The sequence below is a fragment of the Limulus polyphemus genome, unplaced genomic scaffold (genome assembly GCF_000517525.1).
Source record: "Limulus polyphemus unplaced genomic scaffold, Limulus_polyphemus-2.1.2 Scaffold245, whole genome shotgun sequence".
Lineage (NCBI taxonomy): Eukaryota > Metazoa > Arthropoda > Merostomata > Xiphosura > Limulidae > Limulus > Limulus polyphemus.
The window spans coordinates 403,489-428,442 of NW_013665855.1; the positions used below are offsets into that span (position 1 = coordinate 403,489).

At 33.5% G+C, this 24,954-nt stretch overlaps 2 protein-coding genes across 2 annotated transcripts in view; one reads left to right on the forward strand and one right to left on the reverse strand.

Annotated features, from left to right (window-relative positions):
- The window catches only part of LOC106478728 (solute carrier family 35 member G1-like), a 19,305-nt gene extending 2,876 nt beyond the window's left edge, over positions 1 to 16,429 (forward strand). The window contains exon 2 of the mRNA XM_013939289.2: positions 15,228 to 16,429. Within this exon, the coding sequence (XP_013794743.2) occupies positions 15,228 to 16,246 (1,019 nt within the window). The 3' untranslated portion in view covers positions 16,247 to 16,429. The remainder of the gene's footprint in view (positions 1 to 15,227) is intronic.
- A 2,628-nt stretch (positions 16,430 to 19,057) lies between these two features.
- On the reverse strand, positions 19,058 to 23,871 carry LOC106478741. Its single transcript, XM_013939302.2, has 3 exons — positions 23,640 to 23,871; positions 21,521 to 21,601; positions 19,058 to 20,282 (listed from the first exon to the last, which is right to left on the reverse strand). Exons 1-3 carry the CDS (start codon positions 23,662 to 23,664, stop codon positions 20,125 to 20,127), a joined length of 264 nt encoding a protein of 87 aa, XP_013794756.1. The 5' UTR covers positions 23,665 to 23,871; the 3' UTR covers positions 19,058 to 20,124.
- Positions 23,872 to 24,954: the final 1,083 nt, after the last annotated feature.

Here is a 24,954-nt window from a genome sequence, read left to right on the forward strand (position 1 = left end):
TCCCAACACAACTCCATAATCTTGTGTTGCGTCGAACGTGCCACATGTGGACGTGCATTGTTGTCGAGAAAAAGAACACTTTTCCGACTGACGAGTTGAGGGCGTTTCTGATGAAGGGCTTGATTTAAACGCTCTAGTTGCTGACTATAGATCTCTGCATTGACAGTTCGCTGTGGATTGAGGAGTTCAAAATGTATTACTCCTTTGATGCCCCATCAAACACAAAGCATCACTTTCTGCAGATGGAGTCCAGGTTTTGGGGTCGAAAGTGGTTTTCGTCTAGGATTGAGCCATTGTTTTTTGGCATTTAATATTTGCATAGAGAATCTATTTTTCATCACCGATTACAATTCTGTCCAAAAATGGTTCATTCGCATTACGCACCAGAAGAGACAAAGCAACGTTCACACATTTGGAAACGATGATCATCGGATAGTTCGTGAGATACCCAGACACCTTCGTTATGGAGTTTTTTACTTAAATGTTTACGTATTGTTTCATGAGAAGCATGCAATTTCAGGAACATTTCATATATATATATATATATATTGTGAGACAGTGAAGCCAGTAAGTGAAATTGCTTTGCAACAAAGTCGCCAATCACTTATCATTCCCCATGCCTTTTTTATTGCAAAGGTGGAAGATTGTATCAGAATTTAAATAATTCATTTTTAAAAATAACTGTCACATCGCTTGTTAGAATTTGAAAATACTATCGTGCTTTTGGATTATATTCTTGAAAATGAACTCCAGAACGCTTAAAAAATATAGAAATTGCATTGACAAAATCTTCTTTAACATTCAGTTTGCTACCGTTTAGAATCTGTTATATACACTACTAGAAAAAGCCTGCAAAAGCGACATATCAATAAAGTCTTTAGGGAGGAGGAAGAAGGCTGATCTCGTGTGGGCCCCCAAATTCAGCTAGGAACCATGCTACATGACGTAATTTGTGTATTTGTGTTAATCCGGTCTGACTAGAAGTTTTTCACAGAAACTGCCATTTGGAGCCCCCTTACCCAAATTACGCCCCCGACCAAAAGTATCCGGCAATACCGGGCTTAAATATTAATTGCTGGCCGCCTCTTCCACTATTTTGAGCAGTAGCACAAGAACCATATATGCGTCGCGAAAGTACTCGTGCTACGCGCGGTATTAAACGTCTGTTTCGTTGAGCGTCAGCTGTACGTATTTTCCTGCAGACCACCTCGCTTAGTTGAGCCCTCATTCGCGGCATTAAGGCGATAAAACCGAAAAGGGGCAAAACACGAATTGACCTTTCTTGGTCCACGCAAGAAAAGGCATAAATACCAATAAAGAATTCAAGCAACCCACTGTAAGATCCAAATTCATGCTACATCATCACAATTCGTAGATGATGTTGCAATTTGGAAGAGTTCCACAAACCCGATAACAACAACATATAACCTTCAACCATTATCAAACGATAGGGGAGAATTCTGTAATAAATGTACAATCAAAATAAATGCTCTAAAGACCAAAATAATATTTTATACCAAATTAGTTAAAATAAGCAGGACAAAGCCAGAACTATACTTAGATGGAACTCTACTTCAGGTAGCAACATCGGCTAAATTCCTAAGATTATTATAAATTCCAAAGTAACCAGGTATGAAGTTAATTACAAGACGTGTCTTAGAGACGTTAGCCATGCTGGGGAGGCATATTCGATGTATTGTATATCTTAAGCATGTTGTTTGTCGATATCCTCCGTTATTTTCAGCTAGACCCCAAATTTGACTAGCTCTTCGCCACTCTTTTGTTCTGATACAAAGAGGAGAAGGTCATGTATGATGTAGCTGTCTAGGTTACTTAGAAGTCCATTTTTGCCTAAATCTTTCTTGAATCTGTGGTTGAGCTAGTTAGGAGTATTTCTGGCAATAACGGGATAGATACTAGAGTACTTATGCAGAAAAGCAATGTTTGTTGTATACAGTACTCTGTAATTTTGTCAGAATGTAGTTTGTATTTTTTTAAAATATAGTAAATAGATGTAAACGAAAATGTCATTTGGTGCTAGGCTCACGGTCTTTTAGTTGAAGAGTTAGTTTTATTTAAAAAAAAAAAAGAATACTTAAGTGTGCAAATACAACTATTTATATATGTCGATTCGCAGAAGTGAAGCTGTTTTGTGTGTAAAGAACTAGCTCTATGTGATAACTGTACCCAATACATGAACATGCCAGAAAAGTGTAACAACATTTAATCTCTTGCAGATTTTAAATGAATACATGTTTATCACAAATATTCAGAAACAATTTACTAAAGGTACAACTACCGAAAACGCAGCCTGTAAGAGAAGAAATGCGAGTGAAGGAGGATGGAAGAGATTCAAAGTATACCTAACCCTCCCATAGGTAAAAAATGAAATTATATATAAACTGCTCGTTCGATTCCTTATTTATGTGGGCCGACATGGCCAAGTGGTTAGGGCACTCTACTCGCAATCTGCGGGTTCGAATCCCCATCCCACCAAATATGCTCGCTCTTTCAGCCGTGGGGGCGTTATAATGTGACAGTCATTCCCACTATTCGTTGGTAAAAGAGAAGCCCAAGAGTTGGCGGTGGGTGGTGATGACTGACTGCCTTCCCTCTAGTCTTATATTGCTAAATTAGGGACGGCTAGTATTTGTCAGTGTAACATGTTTACCATACGTATCAATAATATTATATTGATTTTTTTTCATTGTCATGAACAGATCTAACGATTTTACTTTAGGATTAAAAAATACATATATAAGTTATTAGGAAATATAAGGCAAACACTGCTAGTTATAATCACAAACATACTACTTGTACATGAACAATAATTTATCACAAAACATACTACTTGTACATGAACAATAATTTATCACAAAACATACTACTTGTACATGAACAATAATTTATCACAAAATATACTACTTGTACATGAACAATAATTTATCTGGAGGTTTGATGTTGCAAATTTCCCTCTATCTGCTAAGTTGTAGTTTTTTTATATCTTTTAAAAAATGGTTTCCTAATCCGCTCTGTTTCAGCTCATAGTTTGCGCGCACAATGTTTCGTATGGTTATAGACGTCATGATGCCATTTTTTTTTCTCTGTACAATTCTTTTTTTCTTCTTATTCTAAACGAAAGCAAGAAGATGTCATACTTTGAAATTTGAAGCAACATTCAAAGAAATAACTTCTGATGAAAATGATGTTTCACTCGTCAAGCATTCCAAAAAGCTGTTTTCCAGTCTTTCGCTTTAGAAATGCAATCTATGAGATAAAATATATTCCTTTCCTTTGATGGGATATTTGTGCTGCTAAGTCTATAGTTTGAAAATAGTGGTGTCATTACAACTTTTGAACCAAGAAAAAATCTTTGTTTATATAGAATCAGATGCAATACACTAAAGCTGGTTGGTTTGTTTGGAAGTTCGCACAAAGCTATACGAGAACTATCTGCGCTAGCCGTCCCAAATTTAGCAATGAAATACTAGAGAGAAAGCAGTTAGTCATCATCACCCACCACCAACTCTTGGGCTACTCTTTTACCAACGAATAGTGGGATTGACCGTCACATTATAACGCGCCCACGGCTGAAAGGACGAGTATGTTTGGTAGGACAGGGATTAGAACACACGACCCACAGATTGAGAGTCGAGCACCCTTACCACCTGGCCATACCAGTCCTGAAATTAATGAAGAGTAATCGAAATGCAAATTCTGGACAATAAATGTGAGTTAGAACCAAATCACATTTGTTATAATACAGATTTTTTGTATTACTACACAACTGCAGTAATACATAAAATTATAAGAACAAAAAGGTAACTTTCTAGGTTTTTCTCCTAAGTTCACATAATAGCAGTTTCATGTTATATATTTGAAATTGAAAACAAAACTTTCTTTTCCCTTCTAGAAAATTCTAATTGAACATTGGCCCCCTTCTTTGAACAGAAAGAATATAAGTGTTAAAATGTGTTACTCTAAACTGTGTACCACGTTTTCAGAGTCAAGTAAGTATCCAATAACGACCTTTTGATGTTGACAGCTGTTAGAAGCTAACAAAAATCCCCATTTTCTAAGTTGCTTCGTGTATGGAAACTAAAATACTAAATGCCCGTATACTTTTAGATCAATCGTCAATCCCTTTAAAAGAGTAGCTAAAAATACTATACGGTGATAAGCACTGCTGGACTTTAAAAAGGCACTTTATACGAGTAGCTAAAAATACGATACGGTGATAAGCACTACTAGACTTTAAAAAGGCACTTTATACAACAAAGGTGTAATTGTATTGAATCGAGGTAACTCCTCGTTATCTTTCAGTAAAATTATTACACAAACTTTTCTATTGAACATTAGAGTATAATAATATTCTTATAGTCCAAGTACTATACGTTAATAGCATACCAAATAGTATAACAACGTTCACTGAAATGAGAACACTATCGGTTAAAAATGTTTCTACAGTAGGCTACGAAAAGTGATAAGTTTCATAACGTTAAACCCATGAATAATATTATTCACACCGTTTATCAATCCATACAAAAATATTTATGAAACGCGAGAAAGCTTATTATAACGGGGAAATCGTTCTTTTTTAGAACACTGGCAAGAAGAAAAACAGTTCAATGAAATAACAGAAAATTAGTTATATAAAGTGGCAAGTTATACTTAATGAGCTACGTGTGTTAATTTTTGCACCATTCAAATTTAACTGCCAAGAAAAACAAAACATGACGAAACTCCGTACCGACTCCCCCACCACAACCTTTCAAAAAAAGAAGAAGAAGAAGCCTCACTCCTCTCGTAATTCCAAAAAGAAAACCGGAACTAAGATCCCGTGAGTAACAGGATAATATCACCCATGAGTCTCTGCGTACATGTCTTTAGAGCGATTACATTGGGAGTCAGAGGATTTTCCCTCCGCAAACCTTATAACACTAGATCCCATTCTCCAAAATATGTTATCGTCATTCTACCCAGGTTGAACTTTAGAGGTCAGAGAATTTTCCCTCCGCAAACCTTATAACACTAGATCCCATTCTCCAAAATATGTTATCGTCATTCTACCCAGGTTGAACTTTAGAGGTCAGAGAATTTTCCCTCTGCAAACTTTACAACACTACATCTCTTCTGTAAGATATGCTAACGTCAAGTTTCTCAGGTTGAACTTATATTAATTATTGGGTTAATGTGAAAAAAAATCATGGAACATTTCTCAAACTGAAAATACATTCATGACCAAACCAAATGACAGGCCATTTCCATAAGGTTGCTTTTTAATAAAGTATCAAGAGTCGTTTATATTTTTCTACATTTGAATTTCAGTTGCCTAATGGTAAGAGGTAATACCATGTCAAATATCGCGTTCACCTCTCTAATGAAAAGTGATGATATGTATGTGGTTTTCGTCACTACACGCTCACTTTCTTGTGGTAAAATGACATCCTATTAAGTTTTGTTTCTTTCTTTGTTGAGTGCTAGCCGTTTCTAATTTTGAAGTGATAGGCCAGAGGAAAGGCAGCTAGTCAACACCACTTACCTCCAACTCTTCGGCTACTCTTTATGAACATATAGTGGGACTGACTGTCATATCATAACGCCCACCACAGCAGAAAGGGTGAATATGTTCGGTGACGGGATTCGAACCCGCGACCAGCAGATTACGAATCGAGTGTTCTAACCACCAGGCCATGCTATGTCCTTTCCTAGCATAAGGTGGCACTATGTATGAATTCAACATACAATGTTATGACAGTTACGAAAGTTAAGATAACATTATGTTTGAGATCAGATTAAAATATCAAGTTATTTTTCTTTCGGAAGAGAAAAACTTTCTTTTTACAATCACTTGCCCGTTTGGTAAATATCAGTTAAGATTTACGTTGTTTCTAGACTTATAACTTACATTGAGAATCTGAATGATTTTATGAAATTGATTTATTTAATAACAAAAGGGGAAATCTGATTTGGAATGATAGCTATGTTGTAAAAAAACATGTTTAGAGATATTTCCTATTTTATTCAACAGTTAACAAAGAACCAAATGGCTTATAATGTCTGCAATATACAAATATTTTAATAAATCGTTTTAAAAAGACTAACGGCTAATCCACTGAACAAAACCCTTTATAAACATTAAAAATACACCTTTAACTCATTCCACTTTCCAATACTTCTATGTATAAGGATAGGAAACATTAATATTTAGTAGTTGCTACAGTATATTTTCCGATTATATACATTTTCTTAACGACAGATAAGAGTATTCATGTTATCCAAACCAGTTCTATACTGAGTAAAAGATAAAAATGAAAGTAAATAAATAACTGCTGGTATTTTACTTAATTCAATTTTCTGGTTTAATTAAGTTGGTAAGAATATATCAGTTGACAGTGACAGTGATAAATCTCATAGACTCCAATGAAAGTAAACGGGGCGCAAACAGCTAACTTCCTTCCTGTTTCGGAGTTGATGGTGCAGTGAGTGTACCTACACTAAAGGCTAAGTTAGTTACATCGTGCATTAGCTCCGAAAACGTACATCTTTCCATTGTGCAGCTGATACTTGTGTACACAGCATGTCTCGGTGTCTATACTCTTCTATTTATATTTTTTTTCATCTCATGATCTGTTCTTTCTCCCCATATTTATTTCTTTTATATGTCTTTGTGTGTATGTGTCAATGGAAAATTGAATAATGCCGTTACTGTCCTATTTTCTACGTCTAACATGACATCTTTCTGATTGTTGACAGTGGTTAAATATATGTATATGTATAGCGGCGAATACATTTTGGTCATTATCTATAAGCTTGAAAAGAGCATGTTAATTATTTATTATTTTATAAAACATTTTCTTTAAGCTAAGTGCAAACGAAGCCTCTGACAGCCAGATGAGGTTTCGTTAATTTTACTTGTCCTAGTAGAAAAAATACAAAATAACAATATATCAGTCCTACTTCAATTTTACTGTTAAAAATATAAATGTTTGCACATTGAAGTAACTCAAAGTGTAACTTCTGTCAAAAAAGTTTCTGCTTCGCCATCCTGCTATTTTGTTTTAAAATATAGAAATTTCAAACTCCGAACGATATGAATTATTTTCTTCGTAAGAAAACATTCTTCGAGAAGAACTTAAGAAAGTTATCGCGCAAACATGTAGGGATGGATATACTGCTATATGTTAATCTACTGTCGATAAATAACAAAATATTTGCAATGCTTAATTCTTGAAACCGTAGGTACTTGGTGAAACCTAATAAGGACAGAATTGAGGAAAACAAAGACAATTGTCCCTTTCACAAATATTTCATTTATTACTCCATGATACCCGACGACTCCTTCACGGGCAAAACAATTCTGTATATGAAATAATATTACCACCTGGAATACTTCTATTAATTTGTGTTGATTTCAAAAAAAATACATTTTAACAGTCGTATACTCATGTAAACTTAAGTTATACCGACACCATCTTAAATAAAATACGATAATATATGACAAAAAGTAAACCTTACCTTTCACACCAATTTCAAAACGTCCCCTGGTGCTCGTCGGTAGATTAGAAAACACGTGAGCTTCCAGTACCAGTCACTCAGAAGTTGATAATTCGCAAAACGATTTTTTCGCCTTCTTACCTTCTTACTCTCTCAACTGGCAAATTGCATCCATTGAGAGTCAGTCACTAGGGTTGTCGAGTCGTTAACAGAGGAGGAAGTGGTCAAGGCAGGGCCCTGTTATATCTCCCTCCAGTCCTTCTGTTCGTGCCACTCGTTAGCAGTATTGTTGAGTGTGAAAACACCAAACCAGCTCACACACAGAGTAAGGTACTGGTGATCCCAACAGTGAGCCCTATAGACTTCTTCCGCGTATACGAGTATAATGTCCAGCTCGTACCGTGAGGCCTTGGTAACTACAGGGATCGACTTAGAAAGATGAAGGAGCTTGAACCAACGTATAGTCTAGCTTCAGACGTAAGAAATCTACCAATACAGTACAGCGTTGACGAGCTAGTAGCGATCACTGCACTGCTGTAGCGCCCTCATACGTCGAGCACTGAATGATTGACTGTGTTGTAGACCTTGTTGTTCGGCAACGCTTATGGCTATGCCGACTGTTTCAGAAGGTGAGAAAGGGTCTAGTAGGCTGGGCCTTAGGATGTACGTGACACTGTCTTGGAAAATAAAGAAAAGATTGGTTTGTAGGGAACACAGAACAAGTTTTTTTTCCATCATTATCCGTCCTTAACGTTACCAACACTAAAAAAACTCCTTGAGAAAAATATAATTCAGAATTAAAAAAACAACTATTGATAGAATTAATGTACACTGATTATTATCTCGGTAGTTACAATCAAGAACTTCTTAGTTTTCCATACTTTCTTCAAATATGTTTTTTAAGGATAAACATTTTTACTTGATAGGCACATATATGTGACAAACAGTGTCAAAACTTGCGTTTCAGATCACTTTTGTCATTATGGTAACAACGACATTGGCATTTCTAGACCTTAGTTGCCTTAGATGAAAATAGTTATAACATTTTTCTATTTCAATTTATCTGTCTCTGCATTCATAAGTCCCTAGGTTAGTCAGCGTTAAGTTTCTTAACTTACAATTCTAAAATCATGGGTTCGATTCCCCGCAGTGAACAAATGACCCTTTGTGGAGCTATGCGCTAAAATACCAACAACGACATTTTCTCACAGATTACCTTACGAATGCAAAATATATACACTTTTAAATCAGCAAACTTATAATGCTTTAGTTTATATACTACGGCGTGAAACGATTATCTACAAACAGGAAATAGATAATAAGTAAATATGTATAGAAATAATGTATATGAAAAATTAATATGTAAGAAGTTTTTAACTTGATATGAAAACTGAAAGTAAAACCTGACATATCTCTATGTCTAAGAGCAACAGCAATGAGAATTATTTGAATTAGATATATTATCAGAGACTGAGTGAGAATACTGATAGAAATTATTTAACTGAAAAACGGTGGAAGTAATGTTTTTTATGCACAAGTTTAATAATTATCAAGGCTTTGGAGTACAACTCATAATAAGTTTAAAGAAAATATTTTCACAAATGATCAATGTCTTGAGTTGATTGTTTAGCATATTCGTACAAAGCTACACAAAGACTATTTACGCTAATCTTCACTAAGTTTGAACTAATAGAGAAGAGGGAGTGCAACTATTCGAAAGCACTTCCCGCCAACGCTTGAAATTTTCTAATCGAATAATGGGATTTATAACGAACCCTCCACCCCTAAGTGCAGAGCATATTAGCGGCAATGGGACACTAATCACTGACTTTTCAGATTAGTGCCAGACACTAACCACCTGGCTACACCCGGCCAGAGTATTACGAAGCCTCATCATTCATAATAATTCTAACAAACACCTTCACTATTTATCCATTACTCCTCTAGGTGGCTATCAAGAACCCTAGGAATGACCCCTGGTAATAAAAAACAAAGATTCGGGTTGAGGATATCACCAGGTGATCTCAGTTGGTTGTTGATATCTTGTAGATTCCATGTGTGAACATTATGGTTCTTGTCGTGGATCCGTATTAGAAAGCATGTACACGTAACAATTAAACAGTATTAGGAAACATATCTGTCTGATAAGAAGATTAGGATAACAAATAAAGAACCACATAAGTACGTAGGCAGTTAGATTGATGTACTTTTTATATCATCTTTCATAAAATGAAATGTATACCTGCTCTGCCCACAACGGGTATCGAAACCCGGTTTCTAGCGTTGTAAGTCCGCAGACATACCGCTATGTCACTGGGGGACAACTTATTCGGTAATTTTGGTAACCTTTTGCACAGCGGAATTAAGCCATTAATGAATTTATCAATATATATATTTTTATACGTATTACAAAGTTCCCCAATCGTCGATATTTTGTCAGTTGGTTAATTGACAGACATGAAAGAATAAGTGCATGTTTAAAACATAACGAAAATCGAAGCAAAGTAAATTATGAAATACTGGGTATGCAAGCAGAAAACCGCCAGATACACGATGAACTATGGATTTGCTTTTGGTAAATGGATTTATCTCGCTACTTATCTTCAGCAACAGGGTCAACATTGGCGCTTTTGCCTAACTAAATGGAACTTGCTGATTGACAAATCACTTTAACGATCTGATTTGTTTGTTTTTGTTCTTGTTGGTTTTTTGGGAGGGGGGGAACACGTAATATAGATGAATTATCTAATACAGAGCTACTTGTCTCTTGTAATTATCAGGAGTTTAATATATTTAAAGCAATATTTAAAAAGATTGAGAAAATGCTTATTAAAATTGACGTTTTCAGTTACTCAAAGTATTGACGCACGACAACAAACTAAACGTTTTATATTGCTTATGTATTTCTTATTTATGATATGATTACAGCAGCAGGAAACTCATCACTCAAACTTTTGTTCAATAATATTCTTAAAACGGATTTTGTAATTTACTTACAGCCTGATTTCATAAACCATTTTATCAAATATCATTAAATTAAAATAAAATCCTCACTGACAGATAAATTGATAAATTCAATGTTACTGAATATGCAGATATTATATCGCTAAACTCTTTATCAGTATTGCGTTGTTTGATGTCGATTAATTCTTAAATGCTATGAAATAGAGAACATTACTAAATTCACTTGAAAATTCATTTGTCAATGCTCGGCACTGAATTAATGTGTAACGAATACCGTTATCGTAATTATCTATTATAACTTAACCTGACACATATGAATACAGATGTCATGCTGCAGTTTGTTTGGTGCCACGATACGTGGAATGCTTAATATTCTTTAACTACACTAATTCTTGTTATGTTCAGAAAAATAAAAGTATTTCTTTACACTCTCCTAATTGTGCTCTGAACTTATATCTCATTACTAGGCTATTTATAACTTATACGAAAAATGTATTTCGTTCTAGATATTTGGAATTACCAAAACTTTTATAAATCTATATTAGGGTTATAATATCAAACAGCAGTAAAGTTTCAAAGGTTTATTCAAAAGCCATTTAAATTGAATAATGTGATATTTTGAGAGAAATACAAAGAAACAGAGTTCGATGTTCCAATAAGAATGTAACATCCTTTACTTTCTTACACGTCAGTTTGTTTACCATTTATCCTATCACAGATTCCTCGGTACAATATTTCATAGAAGACGTCAAGAGTTGTTAAGAGTTATCTTTCCGTTTAGTCACAAGGGTAATCAAGTAGTCGACAAATATATAAAGACTTCTTGAGTTTCGAATATTGTATGTTAGCCAAATATATTGAATGATGCCAATCCAGTACAAAACTTTGTGCAACTTCAAAAGACTATAACTATTCCATTTTAGTGAATCCTTACTCGTTCTTCACCACAAAGTGACTTTTTTTCGATAATTCTGTTCTAATAACAACATGACCAACAATCGGATACTGTTATTCATGTATTGCGAAAACCAGACTGTATAGTATTAGATATGACATATGAGTAAATACCGACAGATAATATTTTTTCTTTAATAGTACTTTGATATTCCATAATTGATGTCCTGTGACCGATAAATACACGCTGACCTTCTGCACTATCTTGTTCCTAGTAAACATTACATTAAGTAAATGCGATGAATTATTCAAAGCTTCCCTATTAAAAGCTCACCACAATACTATTGAAGAACATTTGCTGTATTTCTATTTCTTTAATACATTGCAGCCACTGACACTATAGTTTCTCTAAACTCTTCTAAATAATTAAACCTAAGGCACCATACTTACGTTAATTGTTTGTTTATTTGTAATTAAGCACAAAGTTACACAATGGGCTATCTGTGCTCTGTCCACCACGGGTATCGAAACCCGGATTCTAGCGTTGTAAGTCCGTAGACATACTACTGTTCCACTTGGGGGCGCATACGTTAAATTTCTAAGAGCCATAAATAAGACCATACATAGAATTTTCTAATTTAACTTTCAAAACAGTAATACTGTCTATTTTACAGGCTCTGTAGAATAGAAACGTTCACAAAATGGCTTTATAAACAAGTTTTGACGTTCACGTTTTTGTTATACTCTCAAAAATTAAATATCCAGTATATTTTTCTCTATACATAAACATCTTTGACTTTTACTGCACAAACAAATCTTTAAGGATTTAGATTTTTCAGCTAAATATTGTACAGATGGTTTCTCATTCCTTCGTTTTCTAGTAACTTATAATATGTAAACAAGTGGTAATATCTGTTTAATGAACAACAACAACAATTTGGACAATGCACGTCATATTAATCCAATCAGGTAAACCTTAATAAACGTTATTTAACGGAGATATACAAAATTATATGGGATGATTTTTTTTTAGATTTTTATTTGCAGCTGATTTTGATTTGTAGTTTGTTATCTAATGTTTCATGAATGACTAGATGCTTTTGTTTATCGTATAATGACTTACTGATTACTACATAAAATATATTATAAACTATCTTTTAAAACAATCTCTTTTAGTTACAAGTATATTTTCCTGTTACCATAAAATGAACAGAATTAATTCTTCAGTAGTGTCCTTTTGTTTTGATTTTGAAGCAGTCTTTCCAGAATTATAAACAACCAACGCGATATAATTTTCTAAACAAAAATATATAAAAATCTTATTTTCAACACTGTGCAGCCAACTACATCCATAAAAGCAGCTGACGCTATTTAAACATACTTGTTTTAATCTTCTTCAAATCACTAAAAAATTAGTATTAATACTGATTTAAGTAGGTGTAACCCGGATCTATTGGACGACTCCTGGCTGTCTGCCGTGTGGATGTGTGTGTTTGGTATTTGAAGACTTGTTTGTATAGTACTTTGTGATATGTGGTACTGTTTCAAAAAAGGAAGCCAAATCTTTTTAATTTGAAGCGTTTGATGTCTTTTAAGGAATTATTTTTGTCTTGAATCTAGGAGACTTATTTGATTTTCTTGTTTTTCTGTCTCGAGTCATGCCAATGTTACGAGTGGTGTTCCAATCTTTACTGTACCATATGGTTAACGCATGTTCTTCTAAGGCTGATAAAGTGATTTTCATATGCCTGGTGTAGTCCATATTCTCCTTTACTTTCATTTGAATAATGCTCGCAGTCTCGTCACGGAAAAAGTTTCCATGAGCGGAGTTGATCTCAGTAATCTACAACAATCTAGGCTGAGTTTTTGGAACATATGTTAGAATGGCAGTTGTCTGGATTATGCCTAGTTTCAGGTTGTGAAAAACAGTAAGTGAAGTGTATGCAGCCACTGATGTGGGTCGTAATTTTTTGAGGTATGGAACATTTCTTCATGAATGATTGCAAACATCCAACAACAATAGGAAGCTTTCTTGCTTTATTTCTATAGAGAAAGTAAGCTGTGTGAGTAGGATATCCAACTGGTTGAGGAAGGTTTTGAAGAGATATCTGTTATTTGTTATAATGTCGTTGATATTTTTATACATAATGTGGTTTACATTTTACAGATCGATTACGGTTCTCTTGTGTTCTTTTATATAAATGACACTCAAAAAACTTTCTCTGAGCGCTGAAAACTTGACGTAAATATTATAAGGCAAATATTCTCAAATCCTATTTCCAGGATCATATTCCCATGTCTCTGTTGTAGGATAAATTTCGATTATTGTGCTCTTGTGATGATTAAATAACGTTGGTTCATAGTAGTACAGGCTTTGGTTGGTGTATTTGTTTGTTTATTTGTTAGCTCAGAACTACACAATGATCTATCCGTCCACCGCGGGAAAATCAAACCCTGGATTTTAGCATTCTAAGCCTGCGAACATACCGATGGCCCACTGGAATACATAGCTTAATTTAGTCCTGCTCTGAATCCTTGACCTCTGTATGATATCTCAATAACTGAGCATGTTATGTGAACGACCATATCTGTAACATCTACGTGACAATCAATGTGACAGGCCATATCTGTAACATCTACGTGACAATCAATGTGACAGACCATATCTGTAACATCTACGTGACAATCAATGTGATAGACCAAAAAACTCTTTTTTTTTTGTGATCTTTTACTGGATATTAGTGAGTCATTGAAAGACCGTCTTTATTTCGAAAACAGTCTTATTGTGTTAATGCCAAAGTGAAAAGAGATTCCACTGACTTTCATTAAACACTTTGTTTTGTTATATGTTATTAGCTAGAACTCAGAACGGTAAAACACTGGTAAACAGAAAAAACAGGAAGAAAGAACAAAAATATACTAGTATTATATCATCATGTTCGCTGACTAATTAAGTTTGTTATCGACATAATGCTTCTTACGGTAATGAGTTAAATGTTAATATATTACAGCAGTGTTTTTATATTCGTATATAATGTATTTTATAACCTTCATTATAAAAAATCTGCATATAAATCGTAGTTCTAGTTATCATTGACATCAAAATTATATGACATTACCGATTGGAAATATAAATTAAAAATTTCGTTTTATGTGTATATCTGGGAGGATCTAGCGTAAATGTCAAATCACAAAAGCTCCTGTATAAAACACAGCGTGGTCACAAGTAAATAGACACCACCTTTTCAGAAAAAATGAAATTTTTCAATCATATTCACATGAATTGATATATTTATAATTTAATTAATATCTAGTAGATCTTCCTTTCGCTTCGTGGAGTTCGTTGATCCTTAGGGGCATCGTGGGAATCATCTCGTCAATTTTAGATTGTGGGATTTTCGCCCACTCTTGCTTCAAAACTTGGAGTAGATCGCTCTTCGAAGTTGGTTTTTTTGTTGTTTCTTGACTTGCCGGTCGAGTATGGCCCAAAGGTTTTCGATGGGGTTCTTCTTGTTTTTCGTGTTATTCTTTATTCATTATTATAAAAATAACTAAAATGTAAAAATAGAAATCTCTTTAGGTTAGTTAAGGGTAGATTAGGTAAAATAAATAATAATAATATGAACATTTTGTACACTATTGAATAATATAAAGTATAATATGAATATTTCATCAGTACTTAAAGTGAACCATTACGGGATCTTGTGAATGAGATAATGGTTAATTTCGGATTATTTTTAAAATATTTTTCAGAGGAAAATAAAGAAACTTAAGGAAGATCTTACTTTAAATAACTAGCAGAATACACGTTGGTTTACCTTTTAAGGTTTTTGTGTTGTATAATAAACAATATTATTTTTTTTATCCACTAGATATGACTGTTTTTCGGTTTTTCAAAAGGCCAGCTACTCATGCTGCTGCCAGAGTTAAGGCTACTGCACCATCTGAGTCCAGCCCTCTCCTCGCTACCACCAGAAAAAGGAGTCGTTGGCAGCTCTTCCTGCAGTTACCTGGACTAGGGATACTTTGTGGTTTAAGCTCTGGAATATTTTTTGCCACTGGTTCCTTGGTAGTTGCACTTTTACCAGGAATGAACTCCATGGAACTTCTCGTTTTCCGGTCATTATTACAAATGGCAGTCTACAGCTGTGTCATTATTTATGCTCGTCAGAGTTTACTTGGAGTCCCCGGGGAACGGCGGTTTCTCTTATTTCGAGCGATTACCGGCGTGATTTCTGTTAATTTAATATACTATTCCTTTCGACTTATTCCTTTAGCTGATGCTTCTACAATTTCTTTCAGTGCACCAGTGTTCGTGAGTATATTTGCGTGTGTACTTCTAAAAGAGCCATGTGGTGTATTTGACCTGGGAACAGTTATCACTACTATGGCTGGCGTGGTGTTGATTGCCAAACCATCTTTTCTGTTTGGAGGTGACACTGGAGACTTTTCCTCGAAAGACCAAATCATGGGATCCATTATGGCATTCTGTGGTTGTCTCTCAGTTTCTCTGTCCTACATTTCAATGCGAAAACTTCAGAAGACTCACTATTCTGTGATAATAATGAGTTTTTCATTATTGGCTATCTTTGTCAACTCGATTATCCTGACAATCGTGAACGGTTGGTCATTCCCAGCATGCGGAAGAGATGGCTGGCTTCTTTTATTGTTGGGATTTACAGGGATAATTGGTCAATTTTTTGTTACTGCTTCTTTAAAACTGGAGGACGCGGGGCCAGCTTCCATCGCTCGCGCCATTGATGTGGTAATGGCTTTTATTTATCAGGTGGCGTTTCTTGAAGAAAGTATCGAATGGACCAGTATTTTAGGAGCCGTACTAGTATGTTCATGTGTGGTGTTGACCGGTTGGAGAAAGTGGAAGAGACGCTGAATTTCACGTTATTACTAAAAACCGTTTATTTTTATTATAATTATTTAGAAGATTAAAAATGGCTCACATGTGAGTTCAGTAAAAATAAACAATGTATTTTATCACATGTAAGAGAAAAATGTTTCAGATGTGAGATCTTTGACGTTTTAATGTAATTGTCATTAAAATCTTGAAGTAGAGGGATACCTTTTTCGGAAAAATTATAATAAAAATATAGATATAATAATGTTTAGATACATTTTCACGGAACAACAATACATTTAAAGGGACACAACCTTCAGTAGTGCCACGAGTCTTAAGATTATCTTTCAGAGAAACACATAAACTGTTTATTTTATAATGGAAGTTCAAAGCCCCTTAACGACATGTGACGTCAGAAAAGGGGTCAGCTTAAAGTGACCATCAGACGTGTTGAAGTTTGGCAGCCTTTGGATTAACGATCTTTCCACAATTATTATTTTGACATAATTTCTAGTTTTATGTATTATTTTGGATGATTTCCAGTTGAATTTTTGATCAAAATTCCTTATGTATAGAAAAATAATATTTTTAAAACCATTTTTAACACTTTTTACTTTCTGTGGGTCTTGTATTTAAATTTTTCCCATTTCACCAACATACACTTTTTCGAAGAATTATTAGGGGATTATATATATATATATACACACACACTGAGATGCAGACATGTTTGAGAGCAGAAATTTTCTAATGGTGTTGGGATATTTATAATCAATTTTGAACTTGTTGTTTTCAGCCATTTTTCTAATATTAGAATTGTAGTTGACACTAAGAATTTTATTTTTTTCACATGTAGATGATGCTGTTTGCTGGTTAATATACATGAAAAATTTTAATCCCTGTCTTTTGATGAAAATTTTTGATAAAGTTTATAGCATACTTTAACTGTTTAAAAATTATATAACTATTTTAGTTTCTTCGCCAAGGGTTGTATGATGACAGATTCTATAACATCTTAAAACATAAAGTTGTAACTGATGTTTTAACCGTTTTATGATAGCAAGCGAAGAATTGAACATAGCTTTAAAAGTTTATTGTTTTTCATAAATAGAAAGAACAGGTCTTGTTTCTACTCTAGTTATGAGAACGTGTATAAAAATTGGAGCGAATTACTGGTTTTCCATTCATCTTTAAACTTAATAGTACTGGGAATTTCGTTAATCTACTGGAAAAAACTTGAAAATCATTTCTATTGTTCGTCAAACAGAAAACGTCATTAACATATCGGAACCAAACAGAAAACATGTCAGCAACATATTGAAATCAGGGGATTTCCTCTGTATTCAGACCCACTGTAAGAAGTAATTAATTTTCAAAACACTCCACGAAGATGGTACATAAAATTGGAGATAAAGGGTTGCCCATAGCCATTCTATATTTTTGACTGTAATATTGTCCCATGTATGTGAATATATTATCTTTCACACAAATTCCCACTAGGGAGATACAAAAGTGGAGAGGTAGAGGAAGCAGAGTTTTAAATTCAGGTAATTTTCTTTTTAGGAATTCTATTGTTTCATCGATTGGTTTGTTTGTAAACAAAGCACAAACACCAAAAGTGATTACCTGTCTTTCAACGTTGGAGTTTTTGTTAATATTATTGGAGAAATCCATATCTTTCGGAATATGTAACGACGAGAACGTTCCTAGAGCAGGAAACAGGTGTTGTGCTAGCTACTTGGATAGTGAATAAGTAACTAATCCTACATTGGAAATTACAGGTGCAAGAGGGCGGCTATCCTTATGCGTTTTAGGCAGTCTGTAAGGTAATCTAAAATCAAATGTGTGTTTTTCTCACAAACAAACGTTGAACTGTAGAGGACACGTGAAAATTTCGAAACTCGTATCTGTATACTTTTGATGATTGTTCAGTAACAGTGAATCTAAACTTTATTTTAGATTATTTAACACCGCATTGTGTATTTACTTACTATTAGAAAAGTATAGATGCTGCAATATATTTTGTATTAAAATCTTCAAAGTAGAAGAAACTGTAACAAAACATTAAAAAAATCGTTTAAATGATCTATAGTTAGAATTTTGTGAAATAATCATGACAACTGCACATTTTTCAGTGAAACCATTATGCAAATATCCCTGTAAGAAAATGAATGGTTGTGACCTTCGAAATCTGATTTACGTCGGGAAATTTATGTTTTGAGACTCGGCTCGAAAGTTTATGGCCAAATAATTTGTGAAAATGATTACAGCTTTAATATTTATCATTTCGAAACATGACCCACCATGAATCTGATCTTTAATTTACACTTGCGTCGTGGAATCTTTAAAAAGGTTTGGGAAATGTGAATCCTATATAAATGTATTACAGAAAACTGTCATACGCAGAGTTAGAAACTTTGTTAGATAGAAGAACTATATTATTGATTTATTTAAAATAATTCTCCAATAACTTAGTATTGGTTTACTAACTCAATATTACTTTAAATCTAGACAGTGATTATTATAACGCCTGGGTACGACAACAGATTGGGTCCTTATATAACAGTGCCCTCAGTTCAGTTTTATAAGTATGTGTGTAATTTTAATGTAAAAACGTTATCAGTATATCCTGTTTCTGAAGTTAAAGTAATTACTGTTTGATCTAGGTGGCTTGACAAAGGATTTCGTGTTTAGTGTCTCAAGTTGTATGCGAACGAAATTTAATTGTTTTTCCTCTGCATCTTCGGAAATATTTAACATTTTGAAATCAAATGCATATATTTTTAATGTTATATATATATTTCTTTGTAATTGTTTTATTATATGAAAAAAGTATTAAAGAAATGAAAAATATGAGATACGAACAGTCTCATTTACTTTCAAATTTACAACAGACACAATAAGGAATATTAATAAGTTGTTAGACTCATTAACAAAAATCAACGAAAATTAATAGATTACAAAAAAATCAACTACAAGCAATTTTTCGTATCGTTTGATGTAACGTTATTTCAAACATAATGGCGTCTCTCTTTGAAATGTTATTTATTGAAATTCGTACACACAGTTTAAAATTATTTTTACACTCTTATTACTGGACCAAAAAATTTTCTTTCTTTCTTTTTTTCTCGGAAACATGAATGAATTATTTGATGGTTTCAATAAATTCATCTGTAATGCAATTATGATATATATTAAAATTCGAACAGAGAAATGCTTCTTACTCTTTTAAAATATTCAATAACAACAGGGTACATACAGGTAATATCATACTGAAAGAAGTGAACAATCAATTTATTAAAAAAACAACAATAAAAATAAGCCAGACAAAACAACGACAAGATTTAATGAAAGATCACTGTCATTGTAAGTTCTGCCATCAAATATAGTCTACACAGTGACCACTTTATTTATTGGAACGTATTTTTGGGTTTATATACCACAAATGTAACATGATGATTGATAATGGATATAAAGAAAAAGTATTAAATTGCATGATTCGCAATATTGAAATGACAAATAATGGAATTTCTACATATAATATTTGAATCAACACAAGCTTTGTGTCATAATTTTCTAGATACACTTTCTGATTTTTTAGTATTTAAAATTTATAAGGATTGGACAAACTAGTGGATTTGATTCGTTGTTCTTATTATTATATATTACGAAGAACAACAGATCAGAATGGTCAGCTTTTTTTTATTTTCGAAAAAAAAAAACGAGCTTGGGTTGTGTCCCATGGAACAAGACATTTAAAAACCTAATTTATAAGTAAAACCGTGTGCCTAATTACTGAAAACGGATTTTCAGAAAACAAACTTTAAATGAAAAGTGAAAATTGCTCTTCACTTTGGTAATTATGTCTCTCGTAAACCTCCCCCCCCCCCCATTTGTTTCTGTGATTAGGAAAACATACCTTACACTACACGTCTACTAGTGAAGGTATTGCTGTTATCAAATGCACGTTTATCTTTCCTGTACACGTAATAACAAAAGAAAATAGTAACAGCCAGAGCAACAATGGCTGCAACGACGGCGATGCTGATTCCGGCAATTTCCGCTGGTCTCAGTTGACCTGTAACCAAGGAAACAGAGAATGTTCAGTAATAGGACCGCGCATAAAAAATATATAATAACTAACATCAGTGAACGTCCTTTTTTTTGTATTTGGCAAGTTGCTTTCTCAACTACTCAAAAGTAACAAAATACACAAATTTAACATCTTTAAAGCAGTGATCCCCGAACTTTATTGTTCATGAACCATCTCAATGTTATTTATCCCAGCGAATCACAGTGGGACTACATACTATGATTCTACTTCATTTATTTGATTATGCAACCTCTCCACGGACCAAATGAAAGGAACCACGAGTTATTGCATGTTATTTTGTAAATGGCGTTGGTATTGCGTGATTCTAAATAATTTTGTTTAGTAATGATTTTAATTTAGGGCTGGGTTTTTGTGAGAATTTGACATTGACAGGAATATTGTGTTTTATGGCTAGTTTTGTCCAAGTGTGGATAGTTCTTGAGCCGGTTTCAGGAACAAAAGTTAAACTGCAGTGTAATGTACTGTTGTTGGGTTTGTTAGTATCAATTTTGTTCGTGAATTGAGTTTTGTTGTGGGGAATGTTGGAGAGTTTTTCAACAATAGCTGGTGGGAATTTATTGGTGTGAATAAAGGAATGCTTTATATGGTTAATTTCTTCATTTGTGTAGTCCGTTGAACAGTCTTGTGGCTGTGTTTATGAGGTTTTTAAATGTATTGATTTTTTGTGTGGTGTTATGAGCGGAATTCCAGGGGATGTAGAGGCCATTGTGTATGTTCTTGCTGTGAATTTTGGTTTTAAACTCAGTGTCAGATCTAGTAATTTTGAGGTTAAGAAAAGATAACTGTTTATTGTTTTCGTGTTCTATGGTAAATTTGATGTTGGGATGAATGGAATTTATGTGCTTAATAAATTATTATTATTAGTTAAGATATAAAACAAAGCTTTCCTAGTTGACTCGTACACTCTTGTTTGACATATAATGCTAAGAGATGTAAACTACCCCACGATTCGAGCCGGATCACAGATAAGAAAAACTTCAATATCAAACTGGTTAATGAAGATAAAACGGTTATTTTTTTAAATTTTTATAAGCGAACGAAAACATATTTCTACAAAATTAAACTAGGATTAGATACAATATTTTTGTTCTTTTTGCATTTATGAAGTTTTCTTTTTTTTTTTTTTCAAATGAAGTGGAAATGTTTCTTGAGTAAGTTAAATGTTAATGTAATAACTTATAAGTCATGACGTATGAACTCACCTTCCCGTTCGCCTTTGGTGTCCTTTCCATAGTTAAAACCTCCTCCTTGACAGGCGACCTCTGACGCAAGTAAAGCTAATACTAGAAAGAAAAATTTGTAGTTTGATGAACATTATTGACTATGACACTTAATTAAACTATATTTCAAAAGTCAAGTATTTGGAGAGTAAAGTATTTTCTGTTTATTGATGATAAAATTCTATATGATTAATATTCATATTAAACTTTTCACATAAAACAAATATCATTAGAAGCTTGCTGCGCAGAACAATAAGTCCCGACGGTGAAGGGCGTTGTGTTCATACGCATGAGCACTTATACAAAACGTGATTCATTAATATGGTGATAACCTTAATCTTGAGACAATGAAAATTCAGAAGAAGGAAGGTCCAACCTCCGAGAACGCTCGAGTTATCGGTTTTATTGTTTTATTTTTTGAACCTACATGATTTTTCAACATCAAAGAATTCAAACATGTTTTATTACTATATAATTCATGTGGACGTAATTCTATGTTCGATTCACGTTCTGTCGAAGATATTAACATGTTGTTATGCAGGGTGAAAACAGTTTTTAGAGCAGAAGTAAACTTAACATTTTACATACGTTTAAAAAAGATGCAATCACCATTTTCGCGCAAGTTGATGTTTCTACTAGAAATCTGGACAAAACAATATTTCAAGACCTAACACAACTGGGTGGCAGTTTTCTTAGACAAAGAATATTATAAAAACATTCTTGTTAAAGATCGAAACAGAAAAAAAAACTAACAGCAGAGGCGAAGTGAAGTATGTATAGGCCCCCATGCGAATTCTCCCATCAGGATCCATTGGTATCCAATTTATCATAGCTCTGGGCTCCTATTTAGCGTGCCCCACCAATGCGTTATGAGGAGGAGTCTGCGGGGACAGTTGCTACATCCTTGCCTGCCGATTTAAATAGATAATAAAGATGAAAACTTACAAAACTAGTATTAGAAGGCGCCGTGGCTGAATATTTTTGACAGCCTGGAGGTTAGGGCGTTCGACTCACAATCTGAGAATCGTAGAATCGAAACCTTTCACCGAACATGCTCGCCATTTCAGTCGTGGGGCGTTATAATGTTACAGTCAATCCCACTATTTTAATGGTAAAAGTAACTCAAAGTTGGCAATGAGTGGTGTTGACTAACTGCCTTCCTTCTAATCTGTCACTTAATTTAAAATTAGGGGTGGCTACACGTACAGATAGCCCTCGTGTTGGTTTGCGCGAATTTCAACAAACAAATAATTTTCAGACGCTATTACACGTTTTTTGAAATGATATGAACGAGTAAAAACATTGTGTTAGTTATTTAGTTATAAATACGTAAAATAATGCGAGATGTCGTCATGGCAATCATTGTTCAAGAGTTCCAGAAAAATACGTAACTACAACAAGTGGGATTTTATGTTGTTAAAATTTTTAGTTTTCAAAATATCTTAAATATTTCTAAGGACTTAAAGCAATATTCATTTCTTTGTTAACATAAAAATAATTGGTTGATGAGTACATGATATGACACGCCATTTTCTAAGAGGTAACATGAGTTTATTCTTCTGTATATTATTCGAACACTAGAGTATACACTTATAGTTCAAGTATAATTTTTTTTTCATACCTTCTGTAGATTTTAAGGTTAAAAAATAAATACATTTTGTCTATATCAGAGCAAACCCACATTAGACTATCTGCGGTGTCCACCGCGAGTAATCGAACTCGGATTTTAGCATTGTAAGCCCTTAAACTTATCGCTGTCTCATCAGGATATGATTACTCTTTGTCATAGCATTTTAAGCATAATGAATAGTTTTTTCTTCTTTTAAATAAAACTAGGCTTAGTCTTAACTTGATCCACATTTAGGCAAGATGTTTTATCGGAAAACGTGACGCCATTAAAAAGACTGTACTAACACCAAATTATATGTTTAATAAATATTTATTACTACATCTATTAAAAATGCTTTATTAGAAGTGTTTTGATTGAGAAATAGAATGTGATATTAAAAATAATTATTTTGAGTTCACTTTTCTTAATCAATTTTATAGTTATCAGTTAGAGGATAAAGCGGGAAACAAATTGTCAGCCATATTGACTTACCTGCCACAACTGCTTGCCACTTCATTGTTACTAAGTGGTAGTTCTATTTTTCTTTCTGTATTCTGGTTGACAAAACCAAATAGAAGTAATCTTGTTTTGTACCAATTTTTGATTTACAAAAAAAAAGAAATATGACGGTGAAAACCTCAAATAACCAAGAATCGAAAATCCAAATTAATGACCGTTAGCGACTGCTAGGATTGCATTCAGTGATATCTCTGCTTTTGTTTATTGGAGCACAGTAACAAGAGTTGGAATTCGCCCGGTGTTCAGGTAGAACTGATAAAACATCACCACTGTGGCTGTACAGATAAAAACAGTTATTTCAGAACACTCTTGAATGATTAAGCGCATTTCCAGAATAGTATGAGGGTAAACATTGCTGCCACAAAAGGTATGAGCGTGTGTTATACAAGTATGCCTATATAATTGTGTGAAATTCATAAAGGAAGCTTTAACATTGTCACAAACCAAGCCTTAGAAATTGGTATCTTCAAATAATATATATCGATTTTTAAACAGCGATAAAGCTTCGGAATTTTGAAACCTATATTGCATCATCACAAAATAAGACATTTTGAAATTGCTTTAATACACAATTTACATAGTATTTCCCATAATATGTTTATAAATATTTATGCATACGCAAAATGAATGATAATTTTAGGTTTTCGTTTTAAAATCAACATTTCAATATGTATGCTACTTCAAATTCAGTAAAAACAGTGTAACGCGTGTAACATTAGACTTTTAGTCATATATTATTATACATTATTGATTTGAGATCCAAATATGTCTAAATAATAAAAAAAATACATTTGCAGTCAAACGAGATTTTTTCCTAAAAAAACTCTTTGTTTCACAGGCTTAGGTTTTTGTTCACTGCAGTATTTAATTAAACATCGTCAAACTACCAAACGTTAGAATCCCAAAAATGTTCAAAATACAATGGCTAACGAGTTTTTGTATAGAAAGAAAATTAGCATATTGTTGTAACTTTGTTCTTTTAAATTATTTGGGGAAAATAATTCGAACCCCAGTCCATTTGACGGTGACAAATTAGTTTATTTCTTCCTTAAAGTTTCTACATGCTTCACTTGTACACTTTTGTAACTTGCAGGCCTAAGTTTAAAAATGAAGTTCAACCGGAAATACTTCACTAATTGTACTATAACTAACGTAAAAATAGACTTAGTTCTACAATTTTATGGTTAATCAATTGAGTACTAAATATATGTAATAACTAACACAGATCCAAATACTTCACTGAAACTAAATCTCAATGAATAATTGATACTACAGCAAAAGAAATCAA